The sequence below is a fragment of the Sus scrofa genome, chromosome 4 (assembly GCF_000003025.6).
Source record: "Sus scrofa isolate TJ Tabasco breed Duroc chromosome 4, Sscrofa11.1, whole genome shotgun sequence".
Taxonomy (NCBI): Eukaryota; Metazoa; Chordata; class Mammalia; order Artiodactyla; family Suidae; genus Sus; species Sus scrofa.
The window spans coordinates 19,025,967-19,051,805 of record NC_010446.5 but is presented as its reverse complement, the minus strand read 5'-3'; the positions used below and the strand labels follow the sequence as shown (position 1 = coordinate 19,051,805).

Below are 25,839 nucleotides of genomic sequence, written 5' to 3'. Positions count from 1 at the left end.
TCTGAGTAGAAGAAAATAAAGATTGGGTAGAATGTTTTCTCAATCTGCTTTCAACAATTAGTATTTCCTATGTCATCTTTATTAGCAGCCGTTAGCTACCACAACTTTTTCCTTCTTCAATTTAGAATTTCTGGGGATTTTCCTACTGTGCCCTCTGATCGGCTTTGGCTCTGTTTTACGTTTGATTCTAGCAGAATCCAAAGCAGGAAGCAAAATGGACACAGCCAGAGTGCTGTTGCAATGTAAATATAAGGGAACAAGGTTCCTTGGTAAAGTCCAGGACTGGTACGTTGGCACACAATATAGTGTTGGTTTTGTTGAAGGACAACAGGTCTGTAGGTGCCCTAAGCCTTGACTTTTAGAAAGTACGAAAGGAGTGAGCAATGCCTCATCTTACACAGTCTTGCAAAAGAAGGGTGTTATACACAAAGAACAGAGGTCTTTTGTCAACAGTTTTGAAACTGTAAATCTCTCTCCTTAGCTGACATCAGTACAGCTGTTGTCAGGTGTATAGAAACTGACATTTTAGATACAGACTGAGTTTCACTCTGAAGCCTAGGCCTCTTCTGACTCCTGCCTGGCTCCTGACCGCTTTTCAGCCAGTGTCCCCTGCAGTATGTAGTCCTCAGTTTGCTCAAGTGTGATGTTACAGCAGCGCAAGGAAGCCTTGAAACACAAGCCCACAATCTCTGTCCAGATGCAGTATATGGAAATATGCAAATGCCCTTTTATAGCCTGGCCTTATGTGTTAATATAAAGACTTAGCTGAGTTTCAGTGGTCATTTCTGGAGGGACGTATAGGCTGAGGTCTCCAGTATGTTGCAAGAACAGCATATCATGATCTCCTGGGTGTAAGAGACAATTGATGTGGCCCTTCCCTCTCTCCTGGTGGGAAGCAGTGCGGGCGTTCAGTCCTGGTTACTGTTGGACGTGAGCTTGACACAGCCCTCAGAGGGAGGTGGGAGCTGGAGGGTGGGGCCAAAAAATTAAGAGGCTCTCCTTTAAGGAGGGGACCGCCTCCATTCTCTTTCCCGTCACAGGCAGAACTTGTTTCTAGCTTTGACCCTGTGTCAGTCTTGAGCAAGCGCCTTTCTCAGCTTGGAGGTTGGGGATTTGGGGCGGGGATTCCTGTGCGGGACCCAGGCTCTCCTGGGACAGTTATGATGATTATTCCCACAGCCATGTCACCTTTGCCATGCCCTGGTCTCCCACGGTTCTCTAGAACTTCTTCCAGCAGCCGTTTCTGGCTCCAGATTCTTAGCCACTCACTTTAACTCAGTGTCTCTTAGCTGATACTCCCGTTCACACAGAGTCCAGGTTGTCTTTTGTGCTCAGGCCTATAATTCTTTGAAAATGCTTGTTTTTCTCTGCCTTCTCCCTGCTGCCTCCTCCCCTCTTCAGCCAGGAATGGATAAAGGAGTTAAAGTCAAGTGATACCACGGAGTGATTAGTAGGTATAAAACTAACCATATGTAAACTCTGATCACTATGACCTTGGAAGAATATTAAGAAAAAATTTAAGAAGGGGAGTTCCCATCATGGTGCAGTCGGAAACGAATCCGACCAGGAACCATGAGGTTGCAGGTTCGATCCCTGGCCTCGCTCAGTGGGTTAAGGATCCGGCATTGCCGTGAGCTGTGGTGTAGGTCACAGATGCAACTCAGATCTGGCATTGCTGTGGCTGTGGCATGGGCTGGCAACAACAGCTCTGATTAGACCCCTAGCCTGGGAACCTCCATATGCCACGGGTGCGGCCCTAAAAAGACAAGACAAAAAAAAAAAATTTAAGAAGGTATCACAATCACACAGCCATATCCTGTTTACAACTGGAAAAAAGTGTTTCTTAATATTCATAACCAATTTTAAAATAATTTTGAGAGTAATCTTTTGGTTAAAATCGTTACATATATTATTTTAAACTCACAGTTCCCATCGTGGCTCAGTGGTTAACGAATCCGGCTGGGAACCATGAGGTTGCGGGTGTGATCCCTGGCCTTGCTCAGTGGGTTAAGGATCCGGCATTGCCATGAGCTGTGGTGTAGGTTGCAGACGCAGCTCAGATCCCATGTTGCTGTGGCTCTGGCGTAGGCTGGTGGCTACAGCTCCATTTCGACCTAGCCTGGGAACCTCCATATGCCACAGGAGGGGCCCTAGAAAAGGCAAAAAGACAAAAAAAAAAAAAAAATTAATAAAGTCAACATAAAATTTTTAAAGCTCTAACGTTTTACCTGGCTTTTTTCTGAAAAGATGTCCTTCACTTTCTTCTCTGTCCCAGTAATGACATTTGACCCAATAAAAGGCCTACCTCTTTCCTCTCTCCTTTCACCCAAGGAAGGCCTGTGTATCAGGGTCTATATTCTCTCTCTCTCTCTCTTTTTTTTTTTTTTTTTTTTTTCCGGTCTTTTTAGGGCTGCACCCGTGGCATAGGGAAGTTCCCAGGCTATACATCCAATCAGAGCTGTAGCTGCCAGCCTACGCTTCAGCCACAGCAGCAGTGTGGGATCCAAGCCACCTCTGCAACCTACACCACAGCTCATGGCAATGCTAGATCCTCAACCCACCGAGCAAGGCCAGGGATCAAACTTGTATCCTCGTGGATACTAGTTGGGTTGTTACTGCTGAGCCACAACAATAACTCCATCAGGGTCTGTATTCTTTCCATTTCATTTTAGCTACTCCTTCAGCTATGGCCCAGGTTTTAGTCTGCCTGGAAATGACAAAAGCCACCAGCCAACACAGGGGCATAGGTATTGGTTTGGCCACTGGCAAAACCACTCCTGTCTGTTGCTGTGGAAGTAAATCAGAACATAATGTACTTCCTCATCAAAATAAAGGAAATAGGATGGGGCAGATAGTGGGTTGGCAGGGATGGTGGTGGTGGTGGTGAGGGGGGACCAGACTGGATAGCAGTAACAACTCTTGACTGCTTAGCTGTGGGAAGCTCAGGATAAGAGTTCTCTTCTAGGATAAATGGCTCTCAAAGTGCTACACTTAACAGGGATGAACTTGCTGGTAGGTTAGCTGATGTGTTCCTGTGCTATACCAGCCTCTGGACCAATGGAAATAGGATGTGACCCACAAATGCCATCTATTTGTTCAGTGTAATTTAAAATTTTCTTTTCTTAGAGTTCCCGTCATGGCTTGGTGGGTTAAGAACCTGACATAGTGTCCGTGAAGATGAGAGTTCAATTCCTGGCCTTGCTTAGTGGGTTAAGGATCTGGTGTTGCCCCAAGCTGCAGTGTAGGTCACAGATGTGGCTTGGATCTAGTGTGGCTGTGGCATAGGCCAGCAGCTGCAGCTCCAGTTCAACCCCTAGCCCAGGAACATCCATATGCTACAGGTACAGCCATAATAAAATAAAATAAATTTTTCTTTTCTTTTTTTTTTTGGTTTAACCTAATTAATCTTTCAGCAAGTTTAATATTAGTCTTATAATGAAAAAAAATCTTTAAATTACACCAGTCTTTGGCCAATACATTTTATAGTTATTTTGAAACTAATATACACTATTGGTTTTGACAAATAATTAAGGGATCTGATGCTAACTATGTAAACATTGAATACTATGCCCCCTTCTCACTGCATTACCATCTTAAGAAGTCAATATTCACTACTTTATAAGATACTACCTTTTTTTTTTTTTTTTTCATTTTTGGCCATGCCTGCAGCATACAAAAGTTCCTGGGCCAGGGATTGCACCTCTGTCACATCAGTGACCTGAGCTGCTGCAGTGACAACACTGAATTCTTAACCACTGTGCTACAAAGGAATTCCCAATACTATCATTTTAATTCCATATGTAATTTAAAGTTTTCTAATAGCCACAGTGAAAAAAGGAGAAACAGGAGCAGTTAACCTTGACAATATATTTTAACTCCTGATCTCCAAAACATTATTTCAGCATATGCTCAGTATGGAAAACAGCAGTCAGACCTTTTATGTTCTTCTTTTCATACTCTCTCTTCCAAATCCAGTCCATATTTTACACTTAAAAATCATCTCAGTTCAGATGTGCCACGTTTCAAGCGCATGTCACCCAATCTGGAGAGCACAGCTCTAGACTTTTTAAAAACCAGCACAGGGCAGGGTGGTATCCTGGGGAGTGTGTATTTCATTTTTCAACCCCTGAGCTCGGAGATCTTTGTTCCCCGACAGCTAAAATACCTGGAAGTTTGTGTCACGGAAGAACCTTGGTATCACAGTCATGTTTTCTTTCTCCTCTTACTTCTGTTGTCATCATCATCACCATCACCATCATCATCGTTGCTGTTGTTGTTTTGGCCACACTTAACGCCATGCGGAAGTTCTGGGCCAGGGATGGAACCCCCACCACAGTAGTGACCCAAGCCACAGCAGTGACAACACCATATCCTCAACCCATCAGGGGACTCCCTTTCCTCTGATTTTTTTTTTTTTTTGTCTTTTTTGTCTTTTTGTCTTTTTAGGGCCACACCCACGGCATACCGAGGTTCCCAGGCTAGGGGTCTAATTGGAGCTACAGCTGCTGGCCTACGCCAGAACCACAGCAATACTGGATCCGAGCCGCGTCTGTGACCTACACCACAGCTCACGGCAATGCCAGATCCTTAACCCACTAAGCGAGACCAGGGATTGAACCTGCAACCTCATGGTTATTAGTTGGGTTTGTCAACCGCTGAGGCACGATGGGGACTCCTCCTCTAATTTTTTAGTATTTCCACAAATCAGAAATTGTTGTCTATGATCATTTGGACTAGATCTGATCTTGGCAGTTCTCTTTTTTCTCAGAACAGGCTTGTCCAATGTATGACCCAAAATTCAGGAGCACTTTCTTAAATTCCTAGGCTTTGTTACAGGATCCTTTGGATTTTTGCTGACAGCAGAACAGTATTATTTTTTTTAATGGTGCCTGAGCATCATTGTACCCCTGTCTCTCGGAGAGCTCTGACTTGCCATGCGTTTATTAATTCACTTGCTTTAGATGAAAGAAGTTACTGTCATTTCTTTTCCACAGATGGAAAAATTGAGTTTCAGGGACTGTCCGTAACCAGTTCTGTCACGAGGGAATCAGAGCGGAGTTGCACTAAGGCATGCATGTCTTATACCTGTAGAACTGTCTGTCTAATCACCCTTGGCTTCTGAGTCAAGCATAGTTTGTTACAAGGTGTGGGCTGCAAAATAAATACACAGTGTTTGTTTTTTGAGCCTTTGATTTCACATCGCCACTCTGAGTTTGGAACAATAACAGGATTGTAATTTGTTACAAATAAGAGAAAATAGAGTAATGCCTGCTTGAACCAAGAGGTTCCTTTTTACATAGGAAGAGTGGCCCCTCTCAGGGATTTCTCCCTACCTCCCCTGGGTCAGAACCAAGTCCCATGGTCATTTTACGCTGGAAGGCAATAAGTGAATCTAATACTGTTAGGCTGGCAAAACAGCTGCCCCATACAGATGATAAAGAAGAAACGGAGAATGGGTTTTGGACAAGCAGCTGGCATGGTCAGCTACAAGGACAAGTGCCCTTTTCATTAAGTAGCTAAGTGACCTTCCCTCTGAAACGTGGGCTTCCAAGGAACAATTTTCTTCCTGTCTCAACACACTAAGTTCCTGGTAGCTCTAAGCTAGATTTAAAAGCAGGCGAGTGTACCAGTGTTAATGTCTTCATTTTGACCAGTGTACCATGCTTATGGTAACGTCAAGGGGTGCTGGGGGAAGGGCATATGGGAACTGTCTGTATTATCTTTGCAGCTTTTTTTTTTTTTAAATAAATCCAAAATTATTCCACATTAGAAATCTAGTTTGTTGGGGGAAAAAACTGGTGAGGTTTTTCCTATATTTTCTATCTTCCTTTTTTGTTAAGAAAAGGTGAGTACAAATATAAATAATAGAGAAAGTATATGAAAACATTAAAAAAAAACTACTAAATCTCACCACCAATATCTTCCTTTTTCTGACTGTCTACTTCTTCCTCCTTCAAGGATCCTAGTCTGTCCAGTCTCAAAAGGAACACCTGATAAATGACAGTATAATGAAGCACCCACGGGTTATATGCACCTTTCTGGGAATGGTTAGAAAATGCTTTCCAGGAGTAAGGCTTTGGTGGGCTTTCATACACAGTGGTTCCTGGGTAGGATTATTCTGATCCCTCTAGCATCATGTTGGATATCCTTCTCGGTGTTGGTTGGCCCTGCTGAATTAATCTGGATGTCTCCTTTCCCCCCAGACCACCTAGAATAGCTTCCAGACACTTCCCCTACCTAAGTGAAGTCTGAAAATTATTATACCTGGAAAAGATGTCCTTTGAGCACTGACACATGAGTGGGCCTGAAATTGGAAGCCACAGATGGGCAACATTAATTGAATGCCTCTATGGACCAGAAACTCTAATTAGCCTTTTACTTCCCTTGTTTCATTACTGCTTCAACTCATTGCACAGATGAACAATACTGAAGTTCAGGGAAGCTAAGTTACTGAGTCAAGAGTGAAGCTGATATTCAACCCAGGGCTACCTGAAGGCAGGGGGTGTTTATCATGCTGTCACTCTTGTCCTTTTAATAAGCATTTCTAGGGTAATCAACATTTTGTCCTGGTGAAGAATGTTGTCAAAAACATGCCCAGCCAAATCGTCTTCTGTAACCTGACGACAGAAGTGAGTAAGAGAAAAGCAGACTTTTTTCTTGTGTTTGTTAGCTCATCTGCCTCCTCGTTTGGCAATATTATGATATGGGGGGCAGTCTAGTGAGGAGATTAAAGGGTGGGGTTCCAGAGTTAATCTGTCTGTGCTTCTGTCTTGGATCTTCCAGTTCACAACTGTGGGACCCTGAGCAAATTGACCTTGTATAATCTCATCTGCCAAATAATTATAATAGCTCTCTCAGAGTGCTGCTTTGAGAACTGAATGATATAATTATGCCATGTGCTTATGAAATAAGCACAGTGCCTAGCACAGTGTATCAATCAATAAGTGTTATCATTATTATTATCATCAGTATATCCATATCATCAGATGCCTTGGTAGGTAGAGATTGTTATAAGTTTAACGGCTTCTACTGCAGATCTTAAACAATATCTTTTTAAAATTTTTAAATGATTTTTATTTTTTCCATTATATTGGTTTCCAGTGTTGTGTCAATTTCTGCTATACAGGAGTTCCCGTCGTGGCGCAGTGGTTAATGAATCCGACTAGGAACCATGAGGTTGCGGGTTCGGTCCCTGCCCTTGCTCAGTGGGTTAGGGATCTGGCGTTGCCATGAGCTGTGGTATAGGTCGCAGACGCGGCTCGGATCCCACGTTGCTGTGGCCCTGGCGTAGGCTGGTGGCTATGGCTCCAAATAGACCCCTAGCCTGGGAAACTCCGTATGCTACAGGAGCGGCCCAAGAAATGGCAAAAAGACAAAAAAAAGAAAAAAAAAAATTCTGCTATACAGCATAGTGACCCAGTCACACATATAACACATTCTTTTTCTCACATTATCCTCCATCATGTTCCTTCATAAATGACTAGATACAGTTCCCATCCTATATAGCAGGATCTCATTAACAAAATCTCATATATACTCTATACTGAACATATATTTCTTTTTTTTTTCCTGGCTGCACTAGCAGCATATGGAGGTTCCCAGGCTAAGGGTCGAATCAGAGCTATAGCCACTGGCCTACACCACAGCAACTGCAACACAGGATCCCAGGATCTGAGCCTTGTCTGTGACTTATACCACAGCTCACAGCAACGCCAGATCCTTAACCCACTGAGTGGGGCCAGGGATTAAACCTGCCCCGTTCCTCATGAATGCTAGTCAGATTTGGTAACCCCTGAGCCACGACAGGACCTCATGAACATATACTTTTTAAAATAAATCAGCACTAAAATCCCTTGGATTTATGCCAACAATTCCAAAAGATCTAGAATAGAGGTACAGATTTCTTTCATTGAATTATGTACGGGAAGGATTCCATTTGCCAGATAAAATAAATTTGTTTTCAGACCTCTCCACTCTTGAATTAGTGCACTATGAATTAGTCCCTGAAAAACATTCTCATCTTTGAGAAATGTACACTTTGTTCTGAATTTTATCGCTAACAATACAAGGTTCTAGTCTTTGGAAGGCACCCAGCCATTATTTAAAGATATAGAGAAAAAAATAAAATATAATTTGACCTTCCATCTGTTTACTACCTTTACTTTTCTGGCAGTAAGACACACAAGCAGCAGAAACGTGTATAATCACAATGTCATGTTTTGATTTGCTTCTTTTCTGCTACCTTTACGGAAGTTACTTGGATCCTTTTTTCTCTTCTCTTTTCCATCCCCTGTCCTCCCTTAAATCAATTAAATAAGTGTCATTGTGTCCTAGCTTTGTGTATGGTGAAATGTTTTGTTTTAGTAATGTCAGTTAATAGGACTTTATGCCCTAAAATCAATTTCCTGCTTTCATATCCTCTTCTTAATGTTGTCAGTGCTCAGGAAGTAATTATTTTAGTTCTCTGACTCACTGTTGTTACTGCCTTTTGAAGAGTTTTGTATCCCAGGCACTTAACTGTCCTTGTGTGGCATAGACACTTCAACACAGTTGCTTAACCTTCTCGAATCAAGGACCTGTGCTGCTTTGGAAAACAGCTCTCTCAACTCCTGCCTCCCTTTAGGGTGGTTTGAAATGGTAGTGATGGCGTTAAGGAAAGCTTAGACTTTCTTTGAAGAATAATTTTCATCTTCTGTTGTAATTAACGCTCAATTCATGTTTTCCAACAAATACGTGATTTAAAAAATAAAATGTTAATATTTTTAGTCTCGACAATTTTTCTTTTTTTTCTTTTTTTTTTTTTTTTTTGTCTTTTTGTCTTTTTGCTATTTCTTGGGCCGCTCTTGTGGCATATGGAGGTTCCCAGGCTAGGAGTCGAACCAGAGCCATAGCCACCGGCCTACACCAGAGCCACCGCAACGCAGGATCCGAGCCACGTCTGCAACCTACACCACAGTTTACACCAACGCCAGATCCTTAACCCACTGAGCAAGGCCAGGGATCGAACCTGCAATCTCATGCTTCCTAGTCAGATTCGCTAACCACTGAGCCACGACGGGAACTCCCTAGTCGTGACAATTTTTCAAATATGCAGCATATCAGGTTACATGAAATGCTTGGTCTCTGCAGGACTGGGATCTAGCAGGAGCAGGGATACAAGAGTGCAAATCCATCGCCGGACATGTGAAAGAGCAGAAAGCTTTTGTTGGCAGGGAAGTTGCAGCATTTTCACAGGCAGAATTTATTTGCCTTTTAGAAACACTAAATCTGAGGACTACGTCTGCCACCTCGTAATCCTTCAAGTTTGCCTCTTTTTTTTTTTTTTTTTTTTTTTTAACAGCTGCACCTGTGGCATATGGAAGTTCCCAGGCTAGGGGTTGAATCGGAGCTGCAGCTGCTAGCTTACCCACAGCCTCAGCAATGCAGGATCTGGGCTGCATCTGCAATCTACAAGGAGGCTTGGGGGCAGCGCCGGTTCCTTAATCCACTGAGCGAAGCCAGGGATCAAATCCACATCCTCACAGGTAGTAGGTCAGATTCTTAACCTACTGAGCCATAACGGGAACCTCTGGTCTGTAGTCTTAAGCATTCTCTGTAGAAGCTAAATGGGAGTTCCTGTCGTGGCTCAGCAGAAACGAATCCGACTAGGAACCATGAGTTTTCGGGTTTGATCCCTGGCCTCGCTCAGTGGGTTAAGGATCCAGTGTTGTGTGAGCTGTGGTATAGGTCGCAGATGTGGCTGGGATCTGGCATTGCTGTAGCTCTGGCATGGGCTGGCAGCAACAGCTTAGCAACAGCTGTGATTAGACCCCTAGCCTGGGAACCACCATGTGCCATGGGTGCGGCCCTAAAAAGACAAAAACAAAAAAACAAACAAAAAAGCTACATGGTCCTCTTAGAAGGAGATAAAGGTACCAGTAGCATAAAGAAGAAAGCAGGGAGAAATGGAACCGGTGGTAGGAGAGAGTGACATCCTTAATGGCCCAGAATGATCCTCCACCTGCCACTGTACACTGGCTGAAGTGGTGAGCTTCACCCACCTGTGCCACTGTGCAATGTCCTGATGAGAAGGGTGTTAACCATGGCAGCTGGTGAGGGTCTTCTCTCTGCAAGGTGACCTCAAAGACGTTTTAGCTTTGACATGACTTTGCAGTTGTAGTCATGGCCCCCTCAGCCTCATCCTTTGCTGGTCTTCTTCCTCATAATAGTCATTATCCTTATTCCCATCGAAGGCCCCTGTTTATTCTTCTAAATTCTAAAACCTTAAAAAAAGTCTGATGAATTGTCATCCAGGCCACAGTTGATGTCCTCACATGCTTTCCACTCCCTCCTCTCCCGGAGCCCCCACCTTCTTGCCCTTTTATCACCCTGCTGGATTCAGTTACTTAGTTCATGACGCCTGTTGTCTGTTGTGTTATGTCGTTTGCCAGCCAGTATTTCAAGGATGGATGAAAGTATGTGATCCTCCTCCCTCCAACTAGATAAGCAGCCTGGAATGTCTTTTATATTCAGCTGATCTTAAAGGGCTTAAGGTGATAAGTTTTTATATTCATCCTTAGAATATATTTGCGAATGGAATAGAACCCAAGTTTCCTTCTTTCAGATAATCAGCTTTTAAAGATTCCTTTGTTGGCTAAAATCAACCTAATCATTTATAAGGGGAAAAATGCAGCCACATTACCCACCAAGGGAACATATCTGATCTATGTCAATCTATTCTTTTGATGGACTCCGTGACAGTTACCTCACACTTTCTGAAAATGAAGAGGGATCTGTTTCCTTTTACCAAATATCAACATTGGGAGTTTAGTGCTTCTAGAGCTCCTGCTTTCCTAAGCAGTAAGATCGTCCTGTATTTACATTGCTTCAGCTTTCTGGCTATGCCTGCTTTTCCTCCTGTTTTATGTCTCATTTAATACTAAGCCAAACCAAGCCTAGAGAATTCCACCAATGCAAAAAGGAATGCTTGGCAAGTCCCAGAGACTATAAATTAGATGAGTAGAAATTGTCAGTTTTCAATTGCAGTTGTGATAAAAGCAACTAGAATATTGGATACTGAGTGTAGGCTTTGAGCATTGTCTCTTTTTACTTCCTCTTGTCCAGAGATGATTATTCTCAAGGAGTAATTCAGTCAACTGTTCCTCTATTGCTAGACATTAATATTGCTTCCAAATTTGTGTAGTTGCAAACAATGCTGCTGTGCATGTAAAATACACACACACACTCAAGGAACAAAGAAAGAAATTTGTTAAATAATATACGTGGAGTTCCCGTCATGTCACAGCAGAAACAAATCCGACTAGGAACCATGAGGTTGTGGGTTCGATCCCTGGCCTCTCTCAGTGGGTTAAGTATCCCGTGTTGCTGTGAGCTGCAGTGGAGGTCGCAGACACGGCTTGGATCCCATGTTGCCGTGGCTCTGGCGTAGGCCGGCAGCAACAGCTCCGATTAGACCCCAAGCCTTGAAACCCGCATATGCCGCAAGTGTGGCCCTCAAAAGGACAAAAGATAAATAAATAAATAAATAAATAGTATATGTTACAACACTGACTATAATATAAAGGTCCTGAGGAGTTCCTTTTGTGGCGTAGTGATTAACGAACCCTACTAGGAACCATGAGGTTGCGGGTTCGATCCCTGGCCTTGCTTAGTGGGTTACCAATCCTGTGTTGCCGTGAGCTGTAGTGTAGGTTACATACACACAGCTCGGATCCGTCATTGCTGTGGCTCTGGTGTAGGCTGGCGGCTACAGATCCGATTAGACCCCTAGCCTGGGAACCTCCATGTGCTGTGGTGCAGCCCTAGAAAAAGACAAAAAGACCAAAAAAAAAAAAAATATATAGATATAAATATAGATATAAAGGTCCTGAATAGCATTGGGATCTAAGAAATGAAGAATTGGAGTAACCTCAACATTTAGAGGTACCAATCACTGTTTTTCCTCCTTGATTTTTCTTTCCTACTCTTCAATCCCCGCCCCCCAGATCTTAGGTTATTTTTTCTATGTTTAAGAAAAAGAAACTTGTTTACATAGTAAATGATATTTGTATTTAATATGGAGAATGTCCTGTAAAAGTACAGAAGGAACCAATGCATTTCTCTCTGGAATATAAACTGGATGTCATTAGCCATTTTTCTTTCTTGAGACTCTACATAATGTAATTTATTGGTATAAAAAAAGAAATCTTTAGCTTTCTTAATCTCATTACTTTTTACAACTTCCTATCTCCAAACTCACTCCTTTATTTATTGCTTTTCTTTGCTTTCTGAGGTTTAAACATCTTCCAGCGGAAACTTGGCAAACTTGAACTGGATATCTGGTTAAGATTTCATATTTTTCACAAGTGGAAGGTGACAGAACTGCTCGTAGGAGCTGAGCAAACTGTTCTTTAAAAGAAGGGTGTGGGAGTTCCCTTTGTAGCTCAGCGGTTAACAAATCCAACTAGGATCCATGGGGATTCGGGTTTGATTCCTGACCTCACTCAGTGGGTTAAGGATCAGGTGTTGCCATGAGCTGTGGTGTAGGTCGCAGACATGGCTCAGATCTCACGTTGCTATGGCTTATGGTATAGGTCAGCAGCTGTAGCTCCAACTCGACCCCTAGTCTATGAACTTCCACATGCCACAGGTGTGGCCCTAAAAAGCAAAAAAAAAAAAAAAAAAGGGGGGGCAGAAAAGACAGAAGAAATGGGTTCTGTGCAAGAACTTAAGTGACCAAAGGCTGATGTCGGTATTTAAGGGTCTCAGAAGAACTCTTACAACGCTATGTCAGATACCATGTCAAATCTCTTATTAGTTGTCCTATTTTTCTTCACAGCAAAATGATGCAAAACATTTGAGGCTTAAATTTAGTAATTTGCCCAAATCACTCAGCTCATAAAGGTGGCAGAACTGGCAGCAAAACTGAGGTCGGCTGATTCTAGAAACTTATCTTTTCTTTCCTTTTTTTTTTTTCTTCTTCTTCTTCTTTTTAGGTCTGTACCCATGGCATATGGAAGTTCCCAGGCAGGGGTCAAATCAGAGCTGTAGCTGCCAGCCTCCACCACAGCTACAGCTACAGCAACACGGGGTCCAAACTGCATCTGTGATTTATACCACAGCTCATGGCAACACCAGATCCTTAACCCACTAATTGAGGCCAGGGGTCAAACCTGTGTGTGTCCTCATGGATACTAGTCAGATTCATTTCCCCTGAGCCACGATGGGAACTCCTAAAACCTTAGCTTTTCATTGCATGCCAGTATTTTCAAATCTTAATCAACATTAGGAGCGTTTTCACTCAAGTCCCAACTGTTTTTTTCTTGTATGAAACAATGTCTCTTTTAGAAGTCTTTGATATAGGAGTTCCCATTGTGGCTCTGTGGGTTAAGAACCCAACATAGTGCCCATGAAGCTTTGGCTTCAATCCCTAGCCTCACTCAGTGGGTTAAGTATCTGGCATTGCCGCAGGTTGCAGCATAGGTCACAGATGCAGCTGGGATATGGCATTGCTGTGGCTGTGGCATAGGCTGGCAGCAGCAGCTCTGACCTCTAGCCTGGGAACTTCCCTATGCGGGTGGGGCCACAAAAAGGAAAAAAAAAAAGACTGATACAGATGAGCTTGAAAGAAGGAGGATGTGTCATATTCCAGTCAGTGTTCTAAGATAGGTACCTGGGATGGTGTGTGGCACAGGTGCTCGGTTGAATAAATGAATGATGTTACATGTGATTGATGGATGCTCTAACACGGCTGTCTCGCTGCACTCTTCCCTTTTGGTAATATAATTATCTATGCTACACCTACGGCTGCACTCACAAAGCAAATGTGTGAAACTCAGTGTTTGTATTGTTAAATTTTTAATGGGGGGAAGGAGATGAACACTTTGAAAAGCCAAATAATTCATTGATAGCAGTGCAAGTGACATATGCAAATGTCGCTTTCCTGTTCTGAGAGAAGAATTTGACTCCATCTGTGCCAGCCACACAGCTGGAAGATGAATACATGAGACCTTTATTTCAGAATACGTGTGGCTGCTCCTGAGGCATGAAAACCCTAAGTCCTTGAAAATTGAAATAGGGCATTCAATGTAGTGTTTCTTTCTTTTTTTTTTTTTTTTTTGTCTTTTTTTAATCATTTTGGAACTCCCAAAAAATTTTTTTGAAGAACTTTTATCTATTATGGATTTGTTTAGATTCAGAATGCTTTTCTGGATTTATTTGTACCAATTTTTTTTTTAATAATTCACTGTACAAAGACAAAACAGTAGGTGTTAACAAGTATATAAACAGTGCTATGTATTTTTACTTTATAACTTAAGATACTGCTGCCCAAGTCTACTTGAGGATTTAAAAAATCGTAATAAACTCAGAAAAGCTTAACTTAGCTATAAAATTGTATTATGGTATTATTGAATATCATGACGTAGTAAATTTGTGTAAAAATGTGACTAACTGCAAAAGAGCCACTATTTGTAGATAGCATATGAAAGTGTAAGGCTTATTTTTTGGTCCAGGAGGCATTTAGCATTTAAAAATGATGGAAGATAATATGAGAAAAAGAATGTATATGTATGTATAACTGGGTGGCTATGCTATACAGCAGAAATTGACACAACACTGTAAATTAATTATACTCTAATAAAAATAAAAATTTTTTAAATGTATTATTTACCACGAACACATAGAACTGTCATTAAATTGAATGTGTTTGTCCTTGTGGCCAACGTCATTCATTTAGCTGAAGTGAATAGTTTATCACCGTTTAAAGACTGTGAAACACCCATGTGAATCATTAGGTTAGATGTTGGCAGCATGTACTCTCTTAATAGGGACCCACCTTTCTGAGACTCTGATGTTCATCTCCTTAGAAGAATTATTCATTAGCAAATGTGAATGATAAATACAGTTGCAACCCTAGATTGGGTTTGCTGGCATTGACCTAGAAGAGATTTGATGCTGTTTATGAAATACCCAAGGAGGCCGATGAACCAGTGAACATTATTGATAAAAGGGTTAGTATGATTCTTAATATGTGGTGGTTTATAGAATTTTGAATTTCACAGTCAAAAAAAAATTTCCTGGATTTCCTATTGTGGCTCAGCGGTAATGAACCGTACTAGTATCTATGAGGATGCAGGTTCAATCTCTGGCCCCGCTCAGTGGGTTAAGGATCTGGTGTTGCCATGAGCTGTGTTGTAGGTCTCAGATGGGGCTCGGATCCCATTACTGTGGCTATGACCTAGGCCAGCAGCTACAGCTCTGATTCAACCCCTAGCCTGGGAACTTCCATATACCGCATGTGCGGCCCTAAAAAGACACACACACACAATTCCCAAAATGGAATACTTAAAAAAAAAAAAAACCCAACTTCTATTTTTACCAGCCTTTCATAAAACATTGGGCAAGAAAAGTACCTGGCATTGCATCAGTGTCACTCAATAAATGTTAGTTGAATAAATGGATGGATGAATGAACAACAAAAAAGATATAATGATATAATTTCAGAATAAAGGAAAGCCTTTAAATGGAGTAGAGTTAGTTTCAGGAAAAACTAAATGCATCGTCCTTGATGTTTCAATTTCCCCATGGCGCAGCACACTCTTCATGACACACTATGAGCTCACAGATTGATGCAGCGGGAGCTGCTGCATAACTAACTGCTAAGTAGTTAAAAGTTAGCTGTCTTGTGAGCTGTGCTTTGACTACCTACCACAGATGATTCACTTCCATCCATTTACCGAAGACCTGCCCTGAGCCAAACTCTAGTAGCCTGAGATTTGAGGCTGCTAGAATGATTAAGATACAGCCTGACAAAGTAAGTAAAGAAAGGTAAAATGAACTCTGTGATGAACTTGGGAGTGAGTGTTGGATAAGATGACATTTTTCTGTAACTTTAGAGTCTCTTCCAACCTCTTGTGGCCTATATTATTTTTCTTTTATTTCTTTTTATTCTTTTTTTTTTTTTTTTCGTTTTGGCTGCCAAAGGTATATGGAGTTCCCAGGCCAGAGATCAGATCTGAGTTGCAGTTGCAACCTGCGCTGCAGCAGCAACAATGCCAGATCCTTAACCTACTGTGCCGGGCCAGGAATTGAACCTGTGTCCCAGCACTCCAGAGATGCCACTGATCCCATTGTGCCATATAAGGAACCCCTGGCCTATATTTCTGAGTAAACTTGTCTCTTTGGAATCAGAAGCCACGGGTGTGCAGCCTTGGGCAAGTTACTGAAGTAACTTAGGTCTCAATTCTTGCCCTGTAAAATGAAGATAATGGCACTGTCTACCTTGCAGAGCGAATGTGAAGATGATGATATATACTCAGTGTAAGGTTAGCACCGTGGCGTAGAATGAGCTGTTAGTATAATTATGACCAGCTTCTGCAGAGTGGGCTAGAGATGGTAGTTGTTGGACATTCAGGTGTTTATGAAACCCTGGTGGGCTGAGATGATGGCCCACTCACCACAGAAGTCAAGATCAAACTCAGCATTTGACCACCTAACATGTGCCATAGGGTAATGGAAGGATTGTTGGACTTGGTGTCAGAGAGCGGGTGCCCCTCATAGTGCCCCTGCCATGAAGCAACTGAACATATTTATTGACTTTCTTCAAGTGAAAGTGAAAAAAAAAAAAAAGAGAGAGAGAGAGAGAGGAGGCTGAGATATCCTTTGTTGTTGCATTATATTGAACATATATATTCTTTTTTTTTTTTTTTTTTTTTGCTTTTTAGGGCTGCACCTGCAATTCATGGAATGGGACTTCCCAGGCTAGGGGGGTCCAATCAGAACTGCAGCTGCCGACCTGCACCACAGCCACAGCAATGCCAGATCCAAGCTACATCTGCGACCTACACCACAGCTCATGGCAACACCAGATCCTTAACCCACTGAGCAAGGCCCGGGATAAATCTGCAGCCTCGTGGATACTAGTTGGGTTCGTAACCCACTGAGCCACAATGGGAACTCCAGTGTTGAACATACATGTTCTAATTCTTTGGATTTGATTGTTGATTTGTTTTTTCCTAAATAAGCTTCCTTTATGTATATATTTATTTTTCAACTAATGTTGATTTTTAGTGAATCCTGTTTTACCCACAGGCTGAAAATAATCTCTCCTCTAAATTTTCATAGCACTTTACATGTAATTTCTGTCTCGTACTGTAGTTACATGTGAGCATGTTTTATTGCCTTTGCTAGATGATAAGCTGACTAAGGGCGAGCATTTATCATATAAAATCTCTTTTTATTTCCAGTTCTTAAGCAGTGATGATTGGCCTCTAGGTATTCATAGTATAAATGAATAAGAATGAGAATGTATTTAAATACTGAATAAAAGGTGGAGAATATTAGAAATTTGGTATTTGCCAGCCTTGTCTTTGCTCAACGTAGATAGATAATTCTATTTTTTTAAGACATGAGAGCTTTATATATTTTTCAGATTTTAAACACAAACGTGTAATGCTTTCAATCAGAAATGTAAGGTATTTTACAAATTGGAACTAGATTTAAATTCTTCCATCATAATTTTCATCTCATCTTCTTCATTTCAGCTTTACATAAATAACATGGATACGACATCGTGCAGGTACACATTCTGTCAATTCATACAGAGCCCACTATTCCTCATGTTTATGTGAGGTACTTTTTTTTTTTTTTTTTTTTTTTTGTCTTTATGACTTTTCTAGGGCTGCTCCCACAGCATGTGGAGGTTCCCAAGCTAGGGGTCTAATTGGAGCTGTAGCTGCCGGCCTACGCCAGAGCCACAGCAACGTGGGATCAGAGCTGCGTGCAACCTACACCACAGCTCACGGCAACGCCAGATCCTTAACCCACTGAGCAAGGCCAGGGATCGAACCCTCAACCTCATGGTTCCTAGTCGGATTCGTTAACCACTGTGTCATGACAGGAACTCCTGTGAGGTGCTATTTTTAAAATTGTTACTTTAAATACCATATAAAATAGTTTCTTAGACATGACACCAAAAGTACAAGCAACAAAGTAAAAAATAAACTGAACATCATCAGAATTAAAAACTTTTGTGCTTTAGAGGATACAATTGAGAAAATGAAAAGACAACTTACAGAATGGGAGAAAATATTTGTGAATGATATGTCTGACAAAGGGCTTGTATCTGGAATATATAAAGAGCCATGGCAACCTAAATATAAAAACACAACCCACAAAGAAAATGGAGAGGCAATCCTTAGACTTGAAAATATTTGCAAAAGACATATCTGAAAAAGCACTGTTACCCCCAAATATACAAAGAGCTCTTAAAAACCAACAATAATAAAACAAACAACCTGGTTTTAAAAAATGAGCCAAGAACCTGAGCATACATCTTCTCATAGAAAATATACAGATGGCAAATAAGCATGAAAAGATGCTAAACAACCTCTGTCATTAGAGAATTGCAAACTGAAACAAGGATGAGATACCATTACTCACCTATTAAAATGGCCAAAATCCAAAACACTGATAGTACCAAACGCAGACAAAGTTGTGGAGCATCAGAGGTCTCATTCATGGCCTATGGGCATGGAAAATGATACAGTCACTTAGGAAATTATTTTAGCAGTTTCTTGCAAAACTAAATAGACTCTCGTCATGTTATCCAGTAATCATGCTCCTTGGTATTTACCCAAAGGAGTTGAAAACTTACTTATGTCCATGCAAAAACCTGTGCAAGGATATTTATAGAAGTTTTATTCATGACTGCTGTAACATAAAAGCAACTAATATGTCCTTCAATAGGTGAATGGATAAGCTGCAATGCATCCAGACGATGAAATATTATTCAATCCTAAAGAGAACTATCAAGACGTGTAAAGACTTAGGGGAACCTTAAATGCATATCACTAAGTGAAAGAAGACAGTATTAAAAGGCTTTAACTATATGACATTCTGGAAAATATAAAACTATGAAATAGTAAAAAGATCAGTGATTGCCATGAATTGGGGGAAAGAAAGGATGAGTGGGTAGAACACAGAGGATTTTTGAACTGCAAAAAGTCTGTGCTGTAAAGGTAGATATCATTCTATATTTGACAAAACCCAATAGGATACACAGTATCAAGGTGAACCCTAATGTAAATTATGGACTTTGGATAATTATGATGTGTCACTGTAGACTCATCAATGGTAACACCTGTGGCTTTCTCCATAATTGATAGTAGGGAAAAGTTGTATGTCAGGGGCAAGTATATAAGAACTTTCTGTATTTTCTCATCAATTTTGCTGTGAAACTAAAATTGCTTTTAAAAAAGTCTCTTAAAAAAGAAGTCAAACCCAATTTAAAAAAATGGACAGAGGATCTGGATAGATATTTCACCAAAGAAGATATACACATATGCAATAAGCACATAAAAACATGCTCAACGTCATTAGCCACCAGGGAAAGGCAAGTCAAAACCACAGTAAGATACTACTTGACACCCACATGGACAAGCGTAATAAGAAAAATAGAGAATAACAAATGTTGATAAGGATGTGGAGAAATTAGAACCTCGCACTCTGCTGGTGGGAGTGTAAAATGGAGCATCATCTATGGAGAAGAGCCTGGCACTTCCTAAAATCATCTAAAATAAGGGTTACTATATGATCCTGCCATTCCATTCCTAGTTATAAATATGAGAGACATGAAAACATATGTCCACACAAAACTTTGTCCATGAATGTTAATATTATTCATTATAACTAAGAAGGGAAAACAGCTCAAATGTCCATCAACTGATGCATGGATAGACAAAATCTGTTATATCCATACAGTGGAATATCATTGGGCAATAAATAAGGAGTGAGTACTGATACACAATATTACATGGATGAACCTTGTAAACATTATGCCAAGTGAAAAAAAGCCATATCTTATGTGGATTATATCTTACATGATTCTTATTTTTTATAATGATTTTTATTTTTTCCATTATAGTTGGTTTACAGTGTTCTGTCAATGTCCAGCGTCTAATGTACAGCAAAGTGACCCAGTCAAACATAGATACACATTCTTTTTCTCACATTATCCTCCATCATGTTCTGTCATAAGTGACTAGATATAGTTTCCCATGCTGTCCAGCAGGATCTCACTGCTTATCCAGTCCAAATGCAATAGTTTGCATCTGTTAACCCCAAGCTCCCAATCCATCCCACTCCGTCCCCCTCCCCCTTGGGAACCACAAGTCTGTTCTCCAAGTCCATGAGTTTCTTTTCTGCAGAAAGGTTCATTTGTGCTGTATATTAGATTAATGGAAAAAATAAAAATCATTATTAAAGAAGCTTTTTTGCTAACAAATAAATAAGTAGTATTATGTGGTATTTTTCTCTCTCTTTGTGACTTACTTCACTTAGTATGAGAGTCTCTAGTTCCATCTATGTTGCTGCAAATGGCATTATTTTGTTCTTTGTTATAGCTGAGTAGTATTCCATTGTGTATATATATATGTCTTCTTAATCCCATGACTCTTATATTTATATGAAATGCTTCACATAATCAAATCTGTAGATACAGAAAGTTGGTTAGTGTTTAGCTAAGATCAAGGGTTATGGGAAGATTGGAATGGTGGCTAAGGAGTGTTGGGTTTTTTGTGGGGTGGTGGAAGTGTTTTAAAATTGATTGTGGTGATGGGATGCACAACTCTGAATATATTCTTGACTAGAATATATATAGAACTGTGCACACTAAATAGGTGAATGCTGTTGTATGTGAGTTATATCTCAATAAAGCTGTTACAAAATGCATGTAGAATCTCTAAAATAAAACCACGTTTGGACCTGTCTTGCTGAAATCAAAAGCAGAAAAAAAAAAGTAAAAGAGAATAAAAGGAAAAAAGCCTTCAATTTTCTTCAGAGCTGCAGGAGTTCTGACTTCCTTTAATTTTCAAACAGTAGGAAAGAAATTTCTGTTGGAGCAGAGATAATAATCTAGTTGAAAAAGACCAGAGAGAAAAATTGGATTAAAATCCCACATTTCACAACTGGGATAAGTAGACTAGGACTACTCCTTTTTGAGACTGACCATATACCCAGTGGTTCATATCCATGTAACTATTTGGGCCTTAACATTATGCAGCATCTTACGTTGGCAGTGTGCTACCCTGTTCTTTTCTACTAGGTTTACAGTGTTAAGATTCTGTTGTTCCTGGTCTTCCAGGCCATTTATAAGATTTGTTGTTGTTCTTGTTTGTTTCCTTTTTATTGATGGACATATACTTAACCTTCAGTGGACTATACAGATCTTAAATGTTTAGTTTGATGCATTTTGACCAAGTATATGTTCATCTAAAAGCAAGATCCGGAACATTTTCATCACCCCAGAACATTTCCCCCTACTCCTTTCCAGGCAACCCTCTCCCTTTCCCCTTTTTGATTTCTGTCATTATATGTGAATTTTGTCTATACTTGAACCTCATGTAAAGGGAATCACTCAGTATGTTGTTACGTCTGGCTTTTCTCATTCAAAGTAATTCTTTGGGTATTAATCCCATGGTGTTTTATACGCCAGCAGCTCATTCCTTTTTATTGCTGAGCAGTGTTTTGTTGTTTGAATATAATACAGTTGATTTATCCATTCTCCTGTTGTTGGACATGTTCCCAGGTTTTAGCTATTATGAATAAGGCTGCAGTGAACATTTGGGGGGACATGGGTTTTCATTTGTGTGGATGGATTCCTAAGACTTGTGGAGACATAGGGTAGATATGTATATAACTTTCTAAGATCTCTCAGACTCTTCTCCAACCTACTTTTACCATTTTATATTCCCAGAAGCAAAGTGAGAGTTCCAGTGGCTCCACATCCTCATCAGCATTTGATGGTGTCAGTCTTTTTTATTTTAGTGATTCTAGTGGGTGTGATATGACATCATTGTGATCTTTTTTTCCTTTTTAGGGCCACACCTGCAGCAGATGGAGGTTCCCAGGCTAGGGGTTGAATCAGAGCTGCAGCTGCCAGCCTACACCACAACCACAGCAACTCCAGATTCAAGCTTACACCACAGCTCACAGCAATGCCAGGTCCTTAACCCACTGAAGGAGGCCAGGGATCAAACCCGTGTCCTAATGGATGCGAGTCAGATTTGTTTCCACTGAACCACGACAGGAACTTCCATCATTGTGATTTTAATTTGCATTTTCATATTAACTAATAAGGTTAAGCTTTTCATGTGCTAATTGTATATGTGTGTGTGTGTATATACATATGTGTGTGTGACGTCTCAATTGTTTGGAATTTTAGGGGGTTGAGACTTCAGGATGATGCTGGCCAGTTTGCAGAGTTCCTGGTTACTTCCCAGAGACCAAAATGACACAGGAATACGACTTTTGGAGCCTAGTGCCTTGTTCCACAGCTCCACAATTCATGAACTCAGAGTATAAAATTAAAGTTACAAATTGACTGTTTCTTGTTGCTGTTGATTTTTTTTCTGCAGCTTTACTGAGATATAGTTCACATACCATGCCATTCACTCATATTAATTGGTTTTTAGTGTATCCATGCCATTCACTCATATTAATTGGTTTTTAGTGTATCCACAGATATGTACAATCATCACCACAGTCAATTTCAGACTATTTTCATCACCTCCAAAAGGAATCCCACACTTTAGTTAATGCCCCCTACTCCTTAGACCCCCACCAGCCCCTGGAAACCACCAATATTCTCTGTCTCTATGGATTTCCTTGTTCTATATATTTCAGATGAATGGAATCACATACTGTGTGGTCTCTGCATTATTTTTGCAACTCTCTGTGAGACTATAATTATTACAAAATAAAAAGTTAAAAAATGTGGAGTTCCCATCATAACATAGCAGAAACAAATCCAACTAGGAACCATGAGGTTGTGGGTTCAATCCCTGGCCTCGCTTAGTGGGTTAACAATTCGGCATTGCCATGAGCTGTGGTGTAGGTCACAGATGCGGCTCAGATCTGGCATTGCTGTGGCTCCGGTGTAGGTCTGCAGCAACACCTCTTATTATACCCCTAGCCTGGGAACCTCCATAAGCCGTGGATGCGGTCCTAAAAAAAGGACAAAAAGCAAAACAACAAAAAAAAGTTAAATGAATGGCCATGTTGCTATGCGACCAGCAAGGTGCTGGACATTGGGTACACATGACTGAACGAAGCCATGATCACTGGTTCAAGGAACCTAGACCTTGGTGGAAAAGGCAGAGAAGTGGAAGGACAATGAGAGTGTGTATGATAAGTGCTCTGATAGAGGTGAAGTAGGAACTAGGACAATACCAGGATGGGTCTAACTTAGACTGGGGGTGAAGTCAGGCAGTTTCCCCGGAGGAACTGGTTAGAAAATGTTTAGGAGTTCCCCTGTGGTGCAGTGGGTTGAGGATCAGATATTGTCACTGCAGTGGCTTGGGTTCGATCCCTGGCCTTGGCACTTCCACATGCTGCACGCATGTCCAAAAAGGAACAGGTTTATTTTATTTTTTTTTATTTTTTGTCTTTTTGCCTTTTCTAGGCCGCACCTGCGGCATATGGAGGTTCCCAGGCTAGGAGTCTGTTCGGAGCTGTAGCCGCCGTCCTACACCACCAGCCACAGCAACGTGGGATCAAGCCGCATCTGCGAGCTACACCACAGCTCACGGCAACACTGGTTCCTTATCCCACTGAGCAAGGCCAAGGATTGAACCTGCAATTTCATGATTCCTAGTTGGATTCATTAACCACTGTGCCACGACGGGAACTCCAGGAAAAGGTTTAAAGTGCATGACATGTGGAAAGATTTGGGACCATGTGTGCGCTGCAAGGTTCTATGATATCTGTAGAACTAAACTCTTTCTTAAGACTCTTGTCCCCATTGGTTGGAGTCTTCTGGCCACCATCCTCAGTGGCCAGGATGCCAACCAGTCCTCATCTTTGTTTCTTCTCCCCAGTTTCCAACAAGCACCCATTTGTGGACAGCAATCTTCTCTACCAGTTCAGAATGAACTTCCGGCGGAGGCGAAGACTGATGGAGCTGCTCAATGAGAAATCCCCCGGCTCCCAGGAAACGCATGACAGCCCCTTCTGTCTGAGGAAGCAGAGCCACGACAATCGGAAATCTACCAGTTTTATGTCAGGTATGTCGGTTCCGTTGTTTGTTTGATCGTGTGAATCTGTCTTTTGAGATGTAGCATAGTAGTAACTTCACCTTGGTGAAATTCTGTTCTCCAGCAAATTTTTATTTACTTCTAACCACGAAGCATATCTCTCCTCCTGTCCCCCACCCAAAAAGAGAAAGCACGCAGACATACACACCTGCTTATTCCTGGGCAATCAACTTAGATGCTACAGCGTCTGGTTTATAACATTGTGTATTTGCATTATAGAAGACCACTCAAGCTCTCACTCATACCTTATTTATTTTTCATTTAAAAACAATTCCTAGGTATTATTAAGTATCCAGTTTTCTAAATCACAGTATTGCGAAGCTATATGGTTTAAGGTCGAATAAATCTTCTGAGGGCATATACAACTAAAAGGCAACTGATTATCAATTTATTACACTGAACAAATTAAAACTATGAAAAGCAGACACAGGAGCTCAGAAAGCACAGCAGCCTAGGACATTATGCATAAGGTCAGACAGTCCCATATTGACAAGGAACCCAGACAGAAATGATGACTGATATTCACAGAGATAACCCCCTTCATCTGGAAAAGGTTAACTTAATGGGTTATTCTGTGTAAAAGCGTGAGAGGCTTAACCGGTTATCTTCCACCCCTCTGAAAATGGCCTTGACTCAAGAAACTGACTGGCCTAATATGTGGAAGTTCTGGGCATAACCTGAAAATGAAAATGTGTGCCTTGGTTATGAATAGAAGGCGACAATGAGAACGCCTACAATAAGATGCACTAAGAATTTTCTGCACCCCTGACACAGAGCCAGGCTCAGTTGCCTGAATTTTCTTATTTATTTATTGATTGATTGTCTTTTTAGGTCCACACCCACAGCATATGGAGGTTCCCAGGCTAGGGGTCGAATCTGAGCTATAGCCACTGGCTTACACCATAGCAATGCAGTATCTGATCCGTGTCTGTGACCTACACCACAGCTCATGGCAACGCTGGATCTTTAACCCACTGAGCGAGGCCAGGAATCAAATCTGCCTCCTCATGGATACTAGTCCACTGAGCCACGACAGGAAGTGGCTCGTTTAATTCTCACTATTACTCTGAGGAAAGACTTTCCTAATCTCACTTTTTGGGTGAAGAAACTGAGACATGAAGCAATTGAGAGGCTTACCCCAGGTTACATAGCTAGAAAGTGATGGACAGAGCTGGGTCTTGCTCTCGTTGTGTCTCACTCCAGTGCTTATATTATACTGTCTCCTCCCCAACCTTCCTAGGTTCCTCAGATGCAGATGGGATGGAGGAGAAAATGAACCAAGAGCTGCTCTGGGAAAGTAAACACCAGCCCAGAGTCAGGAGCCGAAGCTTATGCTTAGATGCACACAGCTGTGTGACCCTAAGGTTGTAGTCTCCTGCCAATGCAGAGGCAGCACCCACATCCTTGTTGGTACTCGGGTTTGCCTCTTCTTTAGTGGGGCTTATAGACCTGGTCCCCATAAAAGCCAGCATTGATTGCGTGCTTCCTGTGTGCCAGGCACTGAGTGGAATACTCTCCTTGGCTTCTTTCATTGGATCATACACCTTGCTGTCCTTCCCCAAAGTGAGCCAGCCAACTCCTTAGCAGAGAGAAAGAGATGAGGTCATTGAAGTCACTGCCCCCATGCACCTTCAAAGCCTGAACTTTTTGCTCTGTGTTTTAATTGCCTTCTTCTATGGCTCTGGGTGGTTAATAATTTAATATTCAATCAGGAGGCACTTATTATCACTGTTAATTCATTAAGTGTCTCGCCTGTACTTAATTTACA

The 25,839-nt window shown here is 41.3% G+C and overlaps 1 protein-coding gene across 6 annotated transcripts in view; it reads left to right on the top strand.

Annotated features, from left to right (window-relative positions):
- The window catches only part of DEPTOR (DEP domain containing MTOR interacting protein), a 210,623-nt gene that overhangs the window by 128,326 nt on the left and 56,458 nt on the right, over nucleotides 1-25,839 (top strand). For all 6 annotated transcript variants that reach the window (XM_021090558.1, XM_021090555.1, XM_021090554.1 and 3 more), the window contains exon 8: nucleotides 23,856-24,041. In XM_021090558.1, coding sequence (XP_020946217.1) covers nucleotides 23,856-24,041 — 186 coding nt within the window. The remainder of the gene's footprint in view (nucleotides 1-23,855; nucleotides 24,042-25,839) is intronic.